Source organism: Ranitomeya variabilis, chromosome 4 (genome assembly GCF_051348905.1).
Source record: "Ranitomeya variabilis isolate aRanVar5 chromosome 4, aRanVar5.hap1, whole genome shotgun sequence".
NCBI classification, from domain to species: domain Eukaryota; kingdom Metazoa; phylum Chordata; class Amphibia; order Anura; family Dendrobatidae; genus Ranitomeya; species Ranitomeya variabilis.
Genome location: NC_135235.1, coordinates 109,259,328 through 109,276,409, shown reverse-complemented (window position 1 = coordinate 109,276,409; position 17,082 = coordinate 109,259,328). Strand labels below are relative to the sequence as shown.

Genomic DNA, 17,082 nt, shown 5'->3' with positions numbered 1-17,082 from the left:
AAAAATACGGATTCTTAGTTTTAAAACCTTCCGAAAAATTGCACAGGCCAACAGTAGATTCTTCTTGTTGATCTCTAGATAATTTCAATAGGCAATTTAATGCCACTTGTTCTTTGAATTCCATATTTTCAAATTCGTTAAATTCTTCAGGAGCTAGATCATCATGCTTTATTATATCAGGTTCAGCAAAAAAATGTTTCTTTATCGTGAGATTTCTCATTAATTTATTTATATTCAAAATTGTCAAAAAAAGATTAAAATCAGAATCTGGCGCAAAATTAAGTCCCAAAGCTAATACATCAAGTTGATCTTTGGTGAGAGCATGGGAAGATAAGTTGACCACATTGTTCTTATTTATTGTTTGTGTTTCTTCTTGTACCGGGTCATTATTCCCTGTTGGTTTCTTGTGTTTTCTCCCAGCTCTTCTTTTCCGTGTTTTGATGTTTTTCCAAATCTTTTTCTGTTCTCTCGGGTGTTACTCACTACAGAGGCATCTGATGTGCTGGCATTAGAATTCGAAGAATCAGGCTCTGTTGATGTAAAATACACCTGTGGTCTGTCAGTAGGTTTATTACGAGCATGGCTATTTCTCTTTTTCAAGATGGGTTTTGGTAATTTATATAAATTCTCCCATTTTCCCCATTCATAAACATTATCCGTCATATAGTCATTGAGATCTCTCTCAAACTTGCGTCTCTTTCTACTCATAATCTCATTTTCTAGTGTACTGACATTTTCTCTCATTTGTTTTAGTGAGGATTCATAAAGTGGTAACATCTTAAATTCTTCCAAAGTATTTTTTATTTTTCACATTTATCTGAGTTTCCTCTAATTTACTTTGTTCATTTTTTATTAGTAATTTCATTAGATTGAGAGAACAATTCGAGAGGATTTGATTCCATTCCTTTTTAAATTCCTCAGACTAAGGAGTGGTTAAAATTTTTTTAATTCTCAAACCTCGCGGAATCATGTCTTTCGCAACATAATTTTGCAAAGTGGTTTGATTCCACCATAATCTCATTTCTAATTTCATGAGTTTTTTGGCTTCATTCAGATGTGTGATAAAATCACTGCTCTCTGTTAATTCAGAGCCTGTGTCCTATAGTATCGGGCATTGGGTCCATGACGGAACATCTTGGGGAATGGGTGGATTCACTATTGAAACCATTAGTCATCAAAATGCCGGGATATATCAAGGATTCAAAGGAGGTTTTAAAAACACTCGGCAATTGGAGATGGAAAAATAATGACACATGGTTGAGTTGTGATGTCGTGTCACTATACACGAGTATACCACATAATGTGGCTATGGAAGCAATGCATTTTCATTTGTCGGAGTCTGGTAGTTTTTCCTCAAGATTTAATTGATTTTACTTTACAGGTGACACATTTCCTTATGAAGAATAACATCTTTAAATTCGATGGACAAATATATGTTCAGAAATCGGGAGTCCCGATGGGGGCTAAATATTCGCCTTCTTTGACGAACCTGACTATGGCGTACTGGGAACAAAAATTTATATATTCGGCCGATAATCCATTTGTGGACCACATCTCCTGGTATGGCAGATACATAGATGACACCCTCATTATTTGGGGGGGGTGATGTGTCTGCCATACCAGGATTTGTGGACTACATTAATACAAATGATTTTGGTATTAAATTTACATATGTGTCTGATCGACATAATATTTCTTTTTTGGATCTTGATTTGTATGGTACTGTCGAAGAGTGTATCTCTAGTAGGACACATGTTAAACCAATAAGCGGCAATGCGATTTTGCATGCGGATAGTAGTCATCCTGCACATACAATTAAATCAATACCGACTGGAGAATTCACGAGACTCAAACGGAATTGTAGTAGGGAAGAAGATAGAGATAGAGAATTCAATGGTTTAAAGAATAAGCTTAGGGCTCGCAAATACCCAGTCTGGTCTTTGGATAGAGCTATTGCTATAACAAATAAAAAAACTAGGGAGGACCTTTTAAGATCAAATACAAATAAGAAAATTAATCATAATAAGAAAAAATATGACAACAAGCCATATGTATCTTTACAATACAGTCCGCAATTCAATCAAATCAGAGAAATCATCAACAAAAGGTTACCTGTCCTCTATGAGGATTCCACGCTTATGCATATTCTTAAAGATGGTGTAAGTGTGGTAGCTAGAAGAGCGCAGACGATTGGAGACTTTATTGCCCCTAACTCCCAGCCATTCAAAACGATATCTAGAACCTGGCTAGATTATAAAGGCTTTTTCAAGTGTGGCACTACAGCGTGTAGTACCTGTGCACACTCATAGCTGGGGAATACGTTCCAAAACTCAGATAAAACTAGCAGCTATAATATTAAAAGTTTCATAAATTGTCACACCAAAAATGTAGTTTATAAGGTGGATTGTATAACCTGCGGTGTCTCCTATGTAGGATGTACAACAAGAAAATTAAAAACCAGAGTGACTGAACACTTGCGAGATGCTAATAATTGTAAAGCGACACATAAAAATATTTCCATGGTTTCAAAACATTTTGGCATTAAACATGACGGGGATACCTCAGGTTTGAGAGTCCATGGTATAGAAAGAGTATATCCGCAAATTCGGGGTGGCGATATTAAGAGACGCCTCCTGACTAGGGAGGCGTTTTGTATATATAGCCTTAATACTCGTTTTCCCGCAGGCTTAAATAAAAGGAATGAAATAATGTACCATTATTGTTGATATTTTAAGAAATATTTCTTTTTACTAATGATATTGTGCTAATATTTTGTACTACTGTTTTATATATATATATGTTTAGGACCTTTCCGGGTCGATCACATGACTGTGTAGAGCGACGTGATAGGTCTTTTACCATTATAAGTATATTATTCATTGTAACAAATTCTTAAGCATGAGTAAGATCGTTTGATCGAAACGCGTTGCCGTACACCTGCTTTCACCCGTGTGTCCACTGTGTGTTTTGGATTTACCTTTTTAATTCTGGATTAATAAAGACATTCATCTTTTATCGGAGCTGGAGTATCTACACATTCTTATATTGCTGCTGCTGGGCGTTCCGGTCAGGACGAACTCTCGTGCTCTGCATCTGATGGTATGGTCGGTGAGCTGGCTACGGCTTTTTTAGCCGATTATTTTTTGTATTAAATGGCAGCCATGTTGCTTTATTGGTAAGCTTGTTGACGTCATTGCATCATGATTCTCTTCTCCTGTATCCATTGGACACAAACTGAAGAGACAATCACTGACACACTATCTATACTCATCAAGTCAGGTGTCAGAAATAATGAATTCATGATAAACATATACAGGCTCATGAATTCACTATTTCTGACACCTGTGCAGGTGAGCATAGATATGTAGTGTGTGACCACCATTGTCCCTCAAGTTGTGTGTAATAGATTATGTATGAAGAAGAGAAAATGGTGGTTATACAAGGCAGTTATCTACTCAACAGGTCAGGTGTCATAACTAATGAGTTTTTTGACTCCTGACCTGTTCAGTAGAGGTCTGCACTGTATTTCCACCATTTTCTCTTAAGACTGCCACACTAGGCACAGACAAAAAGAGATTATGGAGATACATGTAATATTTTTGGGCCACCTCATATCTGTATACTAAAGACACACAAAGCTGCAGTCTTTTTATTTTTAACTACTGGAGATATGATGTGGCCCAAAAAGTAAGTGTGTGGCGAAGTTTCTTGGTGCACGGTGTGTGTTGCCGGCGGCGGAAGACACAATAAACCAAACATAACTGTGGCAAATCAAACTTTTTTTAATTTGTAACAACCCAAAAATTGATTTACTGCGCCGGCTTGGGGTAGAGTGATGTAAACGGGGGGTGTGTAGCACTGAGGCCTGGCTAACCGTGGACGACGCAGAGGTGGCAGGGGAAGGGGCAATGAAACTAGAAGGGTCTGGAGGTTCGGGGATGGGGCTTGACACATGAGAGGCTTGAGACGCACTGGAAGGGTGAGACAAAACTGACATTACAGACACATTGGGAGGTGAAGGGGGAGGAATGCTAAGAGTCCTCTGTTTTTTTTTTTTTGTAATTTCTTTTTGGTTTGCCTGGTTGTGGGAAGTCTTGGTGGGCTCATATGGCGTGGCGTGGTGGCGGGTGACCTGTCGGCGTCCAGCTGCACTGTGCCAGAGTCCATAGTGCTCATAGAGCGTGCAGCCATGCCAGAGTCCATAGTGCTCGTAGAGCGTGCAACCATGCCAGAGTCCATAGTGCTCGTAGAGCATGCAGCCATGCCAGAGTCCATAGTGCTCGTAGGGCATGCAGCCAAGCCAGAGTCCATAGTGCTCGTAGAGCGTGCAGCCATGCCAGAGTCCATAGTGCTTGTAGAGCGGAAGGCCATGCCAGGGTCCTGCTGCATCGTGGAGGTGGTGGTGCTGAAGGCCATGCCAGGGTCCTGCTGCATCGTGGTGGTGGCGGTACGGAAGGCCATGCCAGGGTCCTGCTGCATCGTGGAAGTGGCGGTACGGAAGGCCATGCCAGGGTCCTGCTGCATCATGGAGGTTTGGTATGGAAGGCCATGCCAGAGTGTTGCTGCATCGTGGTGGTGGCGGTACGGAAGGCCATGCCAGGGTCCTGCTGCATCGTGGAGGTGGCGGTAAGGAAGGCCATGCCAGGGTCCTGCTGCATCGTGGTGGTGGCGGTACGGAAGGCCATGCCAGGGTCCTGCTGCATCGTGGTGTCAGTGGAGGAGGTCCAAGCAGGAGCAGCGGATGTCATGGTGGTGGCGGTGGGATGTCCAACTGCACTCGGCATGGTGGTGGTGCTGTAGTGGTGTCCGGCTGTGGAAGGAATTGAGGTGGCCGTGCAGTGGGATGCAGCAGAGGTCGACATTGAGGTCAATCGTGACAGTGAAGGCACAGGTGGATATGCCCCCACTGTCTTCTGGAAATACTGACTCTGCTGCATAGCCTGTATGTAAGCAGCATTGCAGGCCTGCATGAGGCTCAGCTGGAGATCAGGAGTAAGGTGTTCCGACATGCCCTGGTCAATTTGATTAAAAAATGATGTGCTGGCCTCTGGAGGTCGACTTTCACTTGATCAAGGCTTTTGCTGACCTCATGGATACGTGCATTTAAGAGGTTTTGTGAAACATCCATTCGGTCACCCAAAGCCTTGATTGTGTCGTGTAAAACCGAGCTCAAGTGCAAAAACTCGGGCATGAGTGACCTGTCCGAAGCCCTCTGCCGCTGCCGGGATGAGCCCAAAAAAAGGGGGCAGTGGAAGAGGACTGCGAAAGGGGAAGACCTGATGGACCAGCTCCCTGGTCTCCAGTTAGTGTGGAAGGCCCACTTGCTGCTGTGCTGCTGGATGACTGGGACGGGTCCGTGGCTGTCGGATGAAGGACCGCTCCAGAACCTGGGCCAACAGTAGTGCTGTATGTGCTGTGAAAAAAGAAAAAAGAAAATTACTATCAAAAAGTTACCAGACGCAAAATCCTGTGGAATGTAAAAATACAGATTATGACAATACAATACAACCTAATGCACGTGATAAATACTTACGTTCTCTGGGCAAGGACCGGTCTTAAAAATGACAGAACGCGATGGTTTTGTAGCATCTGATCCTTGCTCCTGAACCACTGGGAACACGGCTCTCTTGACGCAGGTCCTTGTTGAAGCGGTCCTTCATCGAACGCCAACGTGTTTTGACTTTGGATACTGTTAAAAAAAAATTGTCGTCAGAAAAAGTACTTTTGGCCGTGCTCACACAACTGTGTGTGATGAGAGAAACTCCAGAGAGTTTCTTTCATCACACACAGTCGAGTGAGCACGGCCAAGGTCTCTGCTACTTCACACTGCAGTGCAATACTTACCAAATGCAGTTCGGACCCGTGTCGGGGCGTTGTCCCAGCCATCCCACATCGCTTGGGCCACCTCATTCCATAACCACCGGATCGTGATGTTGTTCGAGTGCAGTGGATCCCGGGTGTCCCACAACGGGACTCGCTCCTGAACCAGGGTGATAAGGAGGTCATTCTCTATCAGATCATCCTCCCGTTGTGAAACCTAAAAATTAAAGAAAGTCATTAAAGTTTGCTCAATTAACATAAGAAAAAGAAAGAAAAAAGATGCTGAGAAATGGCATGAATAGGAAAGTCAACATACAAAAGGATTTCAGAAGAAAAAAGTAAAGAAATACGAGTGGAAAGAAAGGAAGATTCAAGAATATTACACTATTCACTACACTATGAGGACAGTCAGCCTTGTATACGTACCCGCTGCCGTCTTTCCACCGGACCTTGACTCCGCTGCTCCTGCCCTGTCTCTGCCGCATTAGAAGAGCTCTAAAAAAAAGAAAAAATCAAATTGTCACATGTGTCGATGTGACAGTGAATACTTACCAATCTGACGAGGCAAATACTCACCTCACTGACATGCTCCACTTCCGACTGTCCTGGCCGAAACTCCTCACCAGATGAAGAATCCGAAGAAGACATTCTGATGCATGTAGAAAGAAAGAAATGGCAGAAATTAGGACATGTAGAGACAGAAAATAGAAAATGAAGGCATTGGCTAGGATATACTCACATTGTTCAGGGTCTTGTTTTCCTCCAAGATGTAGCCTGTCTGTGTCTCGTCTGCTTCAGAGTCTGGTGAGAAGTGACCTGCAACTGTCCACACCCTCCCTTTATCACCTTGATGGTGGGGGGTGGCTTATCAGTGTCTAGACATGTTTTTGTCTATTGAAACGCATGCGTTCAAAAACGCAACAAAACGCATGTGCTTAAAAACGCATGCGTTTACATTGACAGCAATGCGTTTTTTTGTCGCAATCCTTGCGCAATCAAACGCATGCATTTCCTGGCGGCAAATAGATGCCTCTAGAAATTACTACATGTTGCATTTTCGCGCCAAGCCGCAAACGACGAGACGACGCATGCATCGTCAAACGCGGCAAAATGAGAACCAAAAAAAACCGCATGCGTTTTTAATGTTAAATATAGGAATACACGACGCATGCGTTTATATGCGGTACAAACGCTGCGGCCACAAACGCAAATGTGAAACCAGCCTTATTCAGTACATAACCACATCTCCAATTATAAAAGGGCATTTATACAGATTATGAACTACATTAAGGCCATGTGCACACGTTCAGGATTTTTCACGTTTTTTCGCTATAAAAACATGATAAAAACGCGAAAAAAACGCTAACATATGCCTCCTATTATTTACAGTGTATTCCGCATTTTTTGTGCAAATGTTGCGATTTTTTCCGCGAAAAAATCGCATCGCGGAAAAAAAAGCAACATGTTCATTAAAAATGCGGAATTGCGGGGATTCCGCACACCTAGGAGTCCATTGATCTGCTTACTTCCCGCACGGGGCTGTGCACACCATGCGGGAAGTAAGCAGATTATGTGCGGTTGGTACCCAGGGTGGAGGAGAGGAGACTCTCCTCCACGGACTGGGCACCATATAAGTGGTAAAAAAAAAAGAATTAAAACAAAAAATAGTGATATACTCACCTTCGATGTCTTCCCGCCTCTCAGGTGCATGCTGCCGCTTCGGTTCCTCCTGTAGCTGGTGTGTGGTGAAGTACCTGCGATGACGTCACGTCACTGTGATTGGTCGAGACCGGTCATGTGACCGCTCACGTGACCGCAACGTCATGGAAGGTCCTGCGCGCACATACCATCTATACGGAACGGACGCCGCTGAGGTCTGCAGGTGAGTATAAGCATTTTTTTATTATTTTTAAACATTCTATCTTTTACTATAGATGCTGCATAAGCTGCATCTATAGTAAAAAGTTGGTCACACTTGTCAAACAGTATGTTTGACAAGTGTGACCAACCTGTCAGTCAGTTTTCCAAGCGATGCTACAGATCGCTTGGAAAACTTTAGCATTCTGCAAGCTAATTACACTTGCAGAATGCTAAAAAAAAACGCGAAAAAAAACGGAAAAAAAACGCAAAAAAAAAAATGCGGATTTCTTGCAGAAAATTTCCGGTTTTCTTCAGGAAAGTTCTGCAAGAAATCCGGACGTGTGCACATACCCTAAAGGACAAAAAATTCTGAAATGATTCTTCTTGGTATGATTTTTTTATATGACAAAACTGACCTTTTAATAAGAGTGTGTAGACTTTTTATATCCACTATGTATGATAAAGAATGGTAAGAGAGGACTGCGAATGGGATATTTTTTTTTTTTTTTTCAACTGATAGTCATAATTTTTTTTTATAGAATTAAAGCAAACTAGATGGAGGTCCGTTGCTATCGCATCAGGAGGGCGGTAATGTCATGATGGGGGCAGGCTTTGCAGCGTTGAGAATCTCTCCCCCCATGTGCTCACCCACCTATTCACTCTCTCTTTTCCCATGTGCTGACTTCTCTTGTCTGTGCTCTCTTCTTTGACCTGCCTACCCCATGTGCTATCCCCCTTGTCTGCTGTCTCTCTCCTTCCTGTGCTGTGTTCTCCCCTCATGTGCTGTCCCATTTGAGCTGTGTCCCCCCTGTGCTCTGTCTCTCTCACCCCTGTGCGCTTTCTCTCTCCCCATCTGCTGTCTTCTCCTCTCATGTCATCTCTTCTTTGACCTGTGAATTGTCTTTGTCTGACTGTGATCTGACATTGCAGCAGGAGATCACAGACGATCCATTTTGTGAGGTAAAATATTGTTTAAAAACAGTCAGTGAAATATTTTACCTGACAAAAGAAATCCGCTGTGATCCGCTGCTGTAATGTCAGTATTGTCGTTTGCCTCCTCCCCTGCCCAGGAGATGTGGTATGCTCCGCACACGGTCACAGACGATTTTTAAAATGAACTTTTGTTTGTGGAAAAACCCCTTTAATGTTTTTAAAAACATTGCCTGTAGACTCGTCACGTGTCTGCCGCCGGGATCAGCCGAATGATTCACTGCGCCTGCGCGGAATTCATGCAGGCGCAGTAAATCAGACCACTGCCATCTTTGTGCAGACAGATAGTGGCAGTCACATTAAAACTGTGCATGCGCTTCTCCTGTACAAAGATGGTGGCGGTCAGTGAATCATTCGGCTGATCCCAGCGGCGGCGTGTTCACGACGGTGTTCCGCTGGTGGTTCCGCGCAAGAGGCTGCATATGGTGTATACAGTGTGTGTGTGTGTGTGTGTGTGTGTGGTGTGATGGTGTTGCGCTAACCACGCAAGAGGCTAGTACCACGAGCAGTTTCCATATTGAGCCACCCATCACTTGCGTGTCCCAATATGGAGGTCTGTGAACTTCTGCCGCTTGGAATTCTGGGATCTGGACACAACTGGACGGAACAGGATGTGATGACATTACAAGGTAAGTATATATTAAGAAGATGTATTTATTCTGTGTCATTCCCAAACTATTCAATAACACCGCTGCCTGTCCTACTTGTTTACAAGCTCTATGTAATGACTGTTGGCTTCAAATAAATAGGATACAATCAATAAGCTTCAATTATTTGTGCTTCTGTTTGCATTTTCTATAAAATAAAAACCTATTTGGGGCAGTTATTGTAATATTTTATGGGGTGTTAACAAAGTTTTTTCTGTTTCAAAAATGTTGCAACAAGATGTTATTTTAAAGTCTATATCGAAATATCAATAACACTGCATGCAATGTTCATTACACTTTGGTGTTTTGCACCAAAGGAAGATGTAGGTGCACTGCTAGTAAGGAGTTCACTGAATTCAAATGGATACAGATACTGTATAATGCTGTATAATACTGTATAATCATAGAATTTTAGTGGAGCGCCCGCTAGGACCGTGGGGTACTCGGGCTGGGTCCGGCAGTACTTAAAGGGGTGGTCACGGAAGCGGTGACGCGGTCCGTGGCCCTGGGCATCCAACAAAAATGATGAAGGGAAGTGGACAATAAAGTCTATGGGGGACAATTTGTGACGACAAGTCACACCTGTGGTATTCGGCCAGGATGGCCGACGCTGCTTAAAGGGACTGCTGGGGCAGATGGTAAAGCAGCAAGGATGGGTCTGCTCCCCACAGGTGGAGTGGGGCCCCAGGGCTACCGATGCAGTTGGTAAGGGATGATAGATGGTGAGGTGCAGGACTGAGGGTGCAGGAAATAATTGGAGGACACAGGGATTGCAGTTTCCTTTACCTTTTACTGATGAATTGCAGGTGCAGTCTGGGGCACAGGTTATAGGTGTTGATGGGGTCCGGGCAGCCTGGAGGTAACTTGGGATCCACCTAGCCAGGTGGGTTCGGAGACCTTCCTTCTGCACTGAATTCTCTGTCCCTTGCTGCTTGAAGCTTTACACAAGTACCTCTCAGTGTCTGTTACTACTAACCCGTATGGTTGACAGCATGAGCCTTTCATGGGCACTGTCTTCTCACTAGCAGCCCCAGGCTCCAGACTTGCTGTGGTGCCTCCAGGTGATAGATGGGCCAGGAGACCTGCAATCTCCTGCCCTCCAGTTCTATTTGCTGGGCGTTTAGTACCTGTGCAACCACGGACTCCGGTGTCCGGTTTCTTTTGCGCTTAATCCTGGGTTGAACTTAGTCACAGCTCCTCTCCCAGTCTCTCTCCTCACTTGCTTCCTCTGCCTTCACTGTCTCACACTGAATTCCAGCTGACTAACCCCACCTCCAGACCAGAACTTATAGGGAAGTTCCCTGAAACTGGGTTTAGAGCTCCTCCTTCTTCTGGTCTGGAGTCAGGAAGGTGTTTTATGTTTGTGTTACCTGACAAGGGGATCCCTCCTTACCTCCAGGCATGACATCACCCCCCCCATGATGAAGGCAATGCCATTGTGGCAACCAAACTCCTGGGGTGCCACATTAGACTTGGCAGGGACCTCCTAGGTCATCGTGTCCAACTCCCTTCTCAATGCAGAATTCCCTAAACCTTCTCAAGCCTCTATTTGAAGACTTCCATTGAAGGAGAATTCACCACTTCTCTTGGAATCCTGTTCCACTCATTGATCACTCTCACAGTCAAAAAGTTTTTTCTAATATCTAATCTGTATCTTCTCCCTTTCAGTTTCATTCCATTGCTTCTTGTGTTTCCATGTGCAAATGAGAATAAGGATGATCCCTCTACACTGTGACATCACTTCAGATATTTGTAGACAGCTATTAAGTCTCCTCTGAGCCTTCTTATTTTGCAAGCTAAACATTCCCAGATCCTTTAATGGTTCCTCATATGACATACTTTGCAGTCCGCTCACTATCCTGATAGCTCTTCTCTGAATTTGCTCCAGTTTTCACCTTCTTTTTAAAATTGTAATGCCCAGAACTGGACACGGTATTCTACATGAGGCCTGATCAAGGTGGAGTAGAAGGAGATAATTTCTTCATGTGGTCTAGACTCTTTGCTTCTCTTACTACATCCCAGAACTGTATACTCTTTGTTTTTCTCACCTAGATGTAGAATCTTGCATTTCTCTGTTAAATACCATTATATTAGTCACTGCCCATTGTTCAAACTTATCTAGATCCTTCTGAATCCTTTCTCTGTCTTTTCTAGTGTTAGCTATCCCTCCTAGCTTTGCATCATCTGCAAATTTGATTAGTTTACTTTCAGTTCCCTTATCTAGATCATTTATAAAAATGTTGAACAACACTGTCGCCAGGACAGAGCCTTTTGGTACCCCACTTGAAACACTACTTTGATGTGCAACCATTTATTAGCACTCTTTGAGTGTGATCATTGAACCAGTTATGAATCTACCTAATCGCAGCCTTGTCAATCCCATACTTCGTCATTTTTTCAATAAGGATAGTATGAGATACTTTATCAAATGCTTTGCAGAAGTCGAGATACTATGTCAACTGCTTTTCCCTGATCTACTCAGTCAGTGATTCCATCATAGAAGGAAATTAGTTTAGTCTGGCATGACTTGTTTGCTACAAACCCATGCTGGCTCTGGTGAATTACTGTATTCTTATCCAAGTACTTACATACACGTTGTTTAAAAATTTGTTCAAAGATCTTTCCTGGTTTAGAAGTAAGGCTCACTGGCCTGTAATTTCTTGGCTCTGTCTTCTTTCCTTTTTTGAAGATAGGAACAACATTTGCCCAATTTTCTTGGACCTCCTATTCTCCAGGATTTTTCAAAGATTCTGGCTAGTAGTGCTGCAATTTCCTCTGGTATCTATTTTATTACCCTAGGATGTAATTCATCTGGACCAAAAGATTTAAATTGCTATAAATTTGCTAAGTGTTCCATCACCATCTCTCTCTTTATAGTGTGGATACTTTTACTCCTTCAATGTCACCATGAAGATCAGTTAATGTTACAATTGCTTTCTTAGAGAACACAAATGCAAAATAGAAATTTAAAAGTTCGGCCTTCTCAACCTCATTTTTAAGCACTTCAGAACCTTATCATCCTATAAAAATCCTATAGCAACTTTGCCTTTTCTTTTGCTTTTAACATATCCTTTTTTATTGCTTTTGGTCTCGCTCGCAAGCCTCACTTCATTACTTTCTTTAGCTCTTCTATCGCTTGGCCTGGAATTCCCGGCACACAGCTTTATATTCATCTTTAGATATGCCCCTACTCTTTCCATTTAATATACATTCATTTTTTCCTTTTCAACAAGTTTTACGTTGTTTAAAAACAAATGATATCTTTTTAAAAAACATTAATGCCTTACATTTTTTCAATTGCTGAAAAATTATTTGTTTATGGCACCTTCCCTTTAACCGCTACAACATTAAGAGGAGTGTATATAATAGAATGTTGCATGGATATTATAATTAGTCACATCGCTGTGTCATAATATGCTGTATTGACCTTACTACTGTTAGCCACAAAATAGCGTGCACACGTGTGTGTGTGTGTGTATATGTATATATATATATATATATATATATATATATATATATATATATATATATATATATACCATATTTTTCAGACTATAAGGGGCACTTTTTTCCTACAAAAATGTGGAGGAAGATGGGGGTGCGTCTTATAGTCCCAATGTACCGGCTGTGGTGGGGAAGCGGTTTCGGCAGAGCAGCGGCTCACAGAGGTAGGAGCCGGCTGCTGCGGCTAACTCCTGTGCCCGCTGCTAAAAAAATGAATATTCACTGTATTCCACGCCCATGGGCATGGAGGGCAATGAATATTCATTTCTCTTTAATGGCATCCTGATATGATGAGCCCCCATCCCGGCCCTGGTATGAATGGTCCCATCCTTTCCTTATCCTGGTATGATTGGCCCCCACCCCCATCGTGGTATGCATGGCCCCATAAGAAAACATTAAAATAAACAAACCATTGCACTTACCTTCCCGGCGTTCCCTCGCAGCGTCCTACTCCGATGACGCCGGTCACATGTGACAATACTTAAGAAATGAATATTCATGGAATGGGGTGAATATTAATTTCTCTTAAATGAAGAAAGTCTCCGGCTGACATTGTGCTTGCTAGAGAGCAATCAATACTCACTGCTTTGCACGCACACAGTCCCAGCATGCAGAGCATTGAGTATTCCGGCAGCTGCTCTTCAGCTTGCAAGCAGCACATGATGTCCCTGCCATGCGCTGCTTACAAGCATAAAGCAATTGCTGGCATTGGAACAGCACGTTGAGAGGGAGTGCTACGTCATCACAGGTCATTGCCGCTAAGCATTATTGGGAACGGGAGCATCGCGAGGAGCGGGAAGACTGCCGGGGATGCTGGAAGGTGAGAATATCATGATTTTTTATTTTAATTCTTTTTTTTAACAATAATATGGTTCCCAGGGCCTGGAGGAGAGTCTCCTCTCCTTCACCCTGGGTACCAACCGCACATGATCAGCTTACTTCCCGCATGGTGGGTATAGCCACATGCGGAAAGTAAGCGGATCAATGCATTCCTATGTGTGCGGTATCCCCGTGATTCCGCACAAAGAATGAACATGCTGTGTTTTTTTCCGAAATGCGATTCCACCGTGGAAAAACACGCAGCATGTGCACAAAAAATGCGGAATGCATTCTAATAATAGGATGCTTAATGTATGCATTTTTTTCGTGGTTTTATTGCATTTTTATAGTGAAAAAAAACGAAAAAAATGTGAAGATTCCTGAACGTGTGCACATAGCCTTAGTGTTTCCTTTATTTTTTTGAGCAGTGTATTATATGGAGCATTATATGTGGATCAATATACTGTATGGAGCATTATATGGGGTCCATTATTCTGTATAGAGCAATATATATAGCTCATTATACTGTATAGAGCAATATGTGGGTTCATTATTCTGTATGGAGCAATATATGGGGTTCATTATATTATATGGAGCATTATACAGTATGTGGCTCAATATACTGTATGGAGAATTATATGGGGTCCAGTATTCTGTATGGAGCAATATATGTGGCTCATTATACTGTATAGAGCATTATATGGGGTCCATTATTCTGTATGGAGCAATATATGGGGCTCATTACAATGTATAAAGAATTATATGGGGTCCATTATTCTGTAGGAAGCAATATATGGGGTTCAATATAATGTATGGAGCACAATGTGGTGCCCATTATACTGTATAGAGGACAATACTGTCTGGTTTCTGACATAGAATTTACAAGAGATATCACTCATGTAATGTAAGAAGTAAGTGAAATCTTTGGCATTGTACTATACCTATATTTCTCTGCTGTATCTGTACATCATGAATTGTGGTATGTGTTAAAGGGGCCCCCTGAGACTTTCACCTAGGGCACACGAAAACCTGGAGCCCGCCCTGATCACATATATATCAAAATTGCCTTTTGGGACCTAAAATGAATATAGTAATAGAGTACTCACCATCGTGACGTGTTCTCTGCAGCTGCTGAACCTTTGTACTGAATGTTATTTCAACTCTTTGTTGCACAAATATTGAGAAATTTCTTTTTCCAACAAAAAACAATGTTTTTCTCATTGCATCTTTCTTGGCTCCGTCATTTGGCTGCAATTCTGAAATCCAGAGCAGAGTAACTTACTTCCTTTGCACAGTTAATCTGAAATATTCCAATTTAATACACTACATGTGCAGAATAATTAAGTTTTATTTTTATTTGTGCTGCCTATCTACTTTTCAGCCTTTATTAGTTTTTTTTAATGTTCAAGAAAGCTATAATGTAGATATAAGCAAGTGCTATGTATTTAAAGATGAACAAATTAAAGGGAAACTGTCACAATGTTTTAACCCTCACATAATGCTGTTCTCAGATTACATAGCATAAACCTGCTGACAGATTCCTTTAAACTGCCGAAATATGCTGTACATACCTGAACATGTATACAAATTGTTTTCACCCCTTAGGCCTCTTTCACCCTTCTGTCTTTGAGCTCCCGTTGAACGTATGCGTCTGCGATCAGTTGCGTTTTGCCGCGTTAGACGACGCATTTTTCGTTTCGTTCGTCTGCGGTTTGGCGTGGTAAACGCTACATGTATTAATTTTAGAGGCATCAATTTGCCGCCTAGAAATGTATGCGGTTGTTAGCAAAAGGAATGCGGCAAAAAAAAACGCATTACGGTCTATGTGAACGCATGCCTTCGCAAGCACATGCGTTTGCTTGCGTTTGTGAACGCATGCGTTGCACCACAGGAAAACATGTCTAGACACTGATTAGCCACCCCCCACATACAAACTGATAAAAGGAGGGAGTGGAGATTTGCAGATCACTACCCAGCAGACAGAGAAGCAGAGCAGACGCAGGCAAGAACCTTGGAGGAAACAAGACACTGAACAATATCCTAGCCAATGTCTTTATTTTCTATTTTCTGTCTGTATATGTCCTAATTTCTGGCATTTTTTTCTTTCTGCATACATCAGAATGTCATCTTCTTCTGAGTAGGAGCAACGTCCTGGGCCTGCACAAGCCGAACATGTCAGTGAAGTGAGTACTCACCTCCTCAGATTGTTAAGTATTCACTGTCACATCTACACATATGATTTTTTTTTTTCCTTTTTTTAGAGCACTTCTTCCACTGTAGCAGAGGCTGAGCAGGAGCAGTGGGGTCACGGTCGGCTGGCAAGGTGGCAGTGTGTAAGTATACCTGGCTGACTATTGTATCCTGACTTTACTATTCTTGAATGTTCATTTTTTTACTTTCCTCTTTCTTTACCTTTTTCTTCTTGACTCCTGTTTTTCTTGACTTTCAATATTCATGCCAGTTTTCTGTCTGTTTTCTTTCTTTTCCTTATGTTAATGTCTCCTACATTAATGTCTTTATTTATTTTTTAGGTTCCAGAATGGGATGAGGACCTCATTGAAAATGACCTCCTCATCTCCCTTGTCCATGAGCGAGTCCCGTTGTGGGACACCCGGGTTCCGCAGCACTCGGACAACGTGACGATCCGGCGGCTATGGAATGAGGTGGCCAAAGCGATGTGGGATGGCTGGGACAACGCCCCGACTCAGGTCCGAAATGCATTTTGTAAGTATTGCAATGCGGTGTGCTGCAGCAGTGACCTTGGCCGCGATCACACAACTGTGTGTGATGAGAGAAACTCCTGAGAGTTTCTCTCATCACACATAGTTGTGTGATCACAGTCAAAAGTGCATTGTCTAACCATTATTTATATTTTTCAACAGTGCTCAAAGTCAAAACACGTTGGCGTTCGATGAAGGATTGCTTCAACAAGGACCTTCGTCAAGAGAGCCGGCTTCCTAGTGGTTCTGGAGCAAGGATCCGCAAATACAAGTATCACCTCATCCTTGCATTTTTGAGACCAGTCCTTGCCCAGAGAAGGTAAGTATTGTTTGTGGTGTAATGGGTTGTGTTGGATTGACTGATCTGTATTTTTCTATTCCACAGGAGTTGGCGCTTTACTATTGCAAATGTTTGGTAGTAATGAGTTTTTTCTTCTTTTTTCACAGCACATTGAGCGGCACTCTTGACCCTGGTTCTGGAGCGGTCCTTCATCAAACAGCCACGGACCCGTCACAGCCTTCCAGCAGCGCTGCAGCAAGTGGGCCTGCCACACAGACTGGAGACCAGGAAGCTGGTCCATCAGGTGTTGCCCTGTCCCAGTCCTCTGCCTCTGCCTCTTTTTTTTTGGGCTCTTCCCAGCAGTGGCAGAGGGCCTCAGACAGGTCACTCATGCCCGAGTTTTTGCACTTGAGCTCGGTCTTTCATGATGGACTCAAGGCGA

The 17,082-nt window shown here is 42.7% G+C and overlaps 1 protein-coding gene across 1 annotated transcript in view; it reads right to left on the bottom strand.

Moving 5' to 3' along the window:
• LOC143768469 (beta-microseminoprotein-like) overlaps window positions 1-14,821 on the bottom strand; it is a 75,156-nt gene extending 60,335 nt beyond the window's left edge. Inside the window, exon 1 of the mRNA XM_077257150.1 lies at window positions 14,747-14,821. Within this exon, the coding sequence (XP_077113265.1) occupies window positions 14,747-14,749 (3 nt within the window). The 5' untranslated portion in view covers window positions 14,750-14,821. The remainder of the gene's footprint in view (window positions 1-14,746) is intronic.
• Between the last annotated feature and the right edge of the window lie 2,261 nt (window positions 14,822-17,082).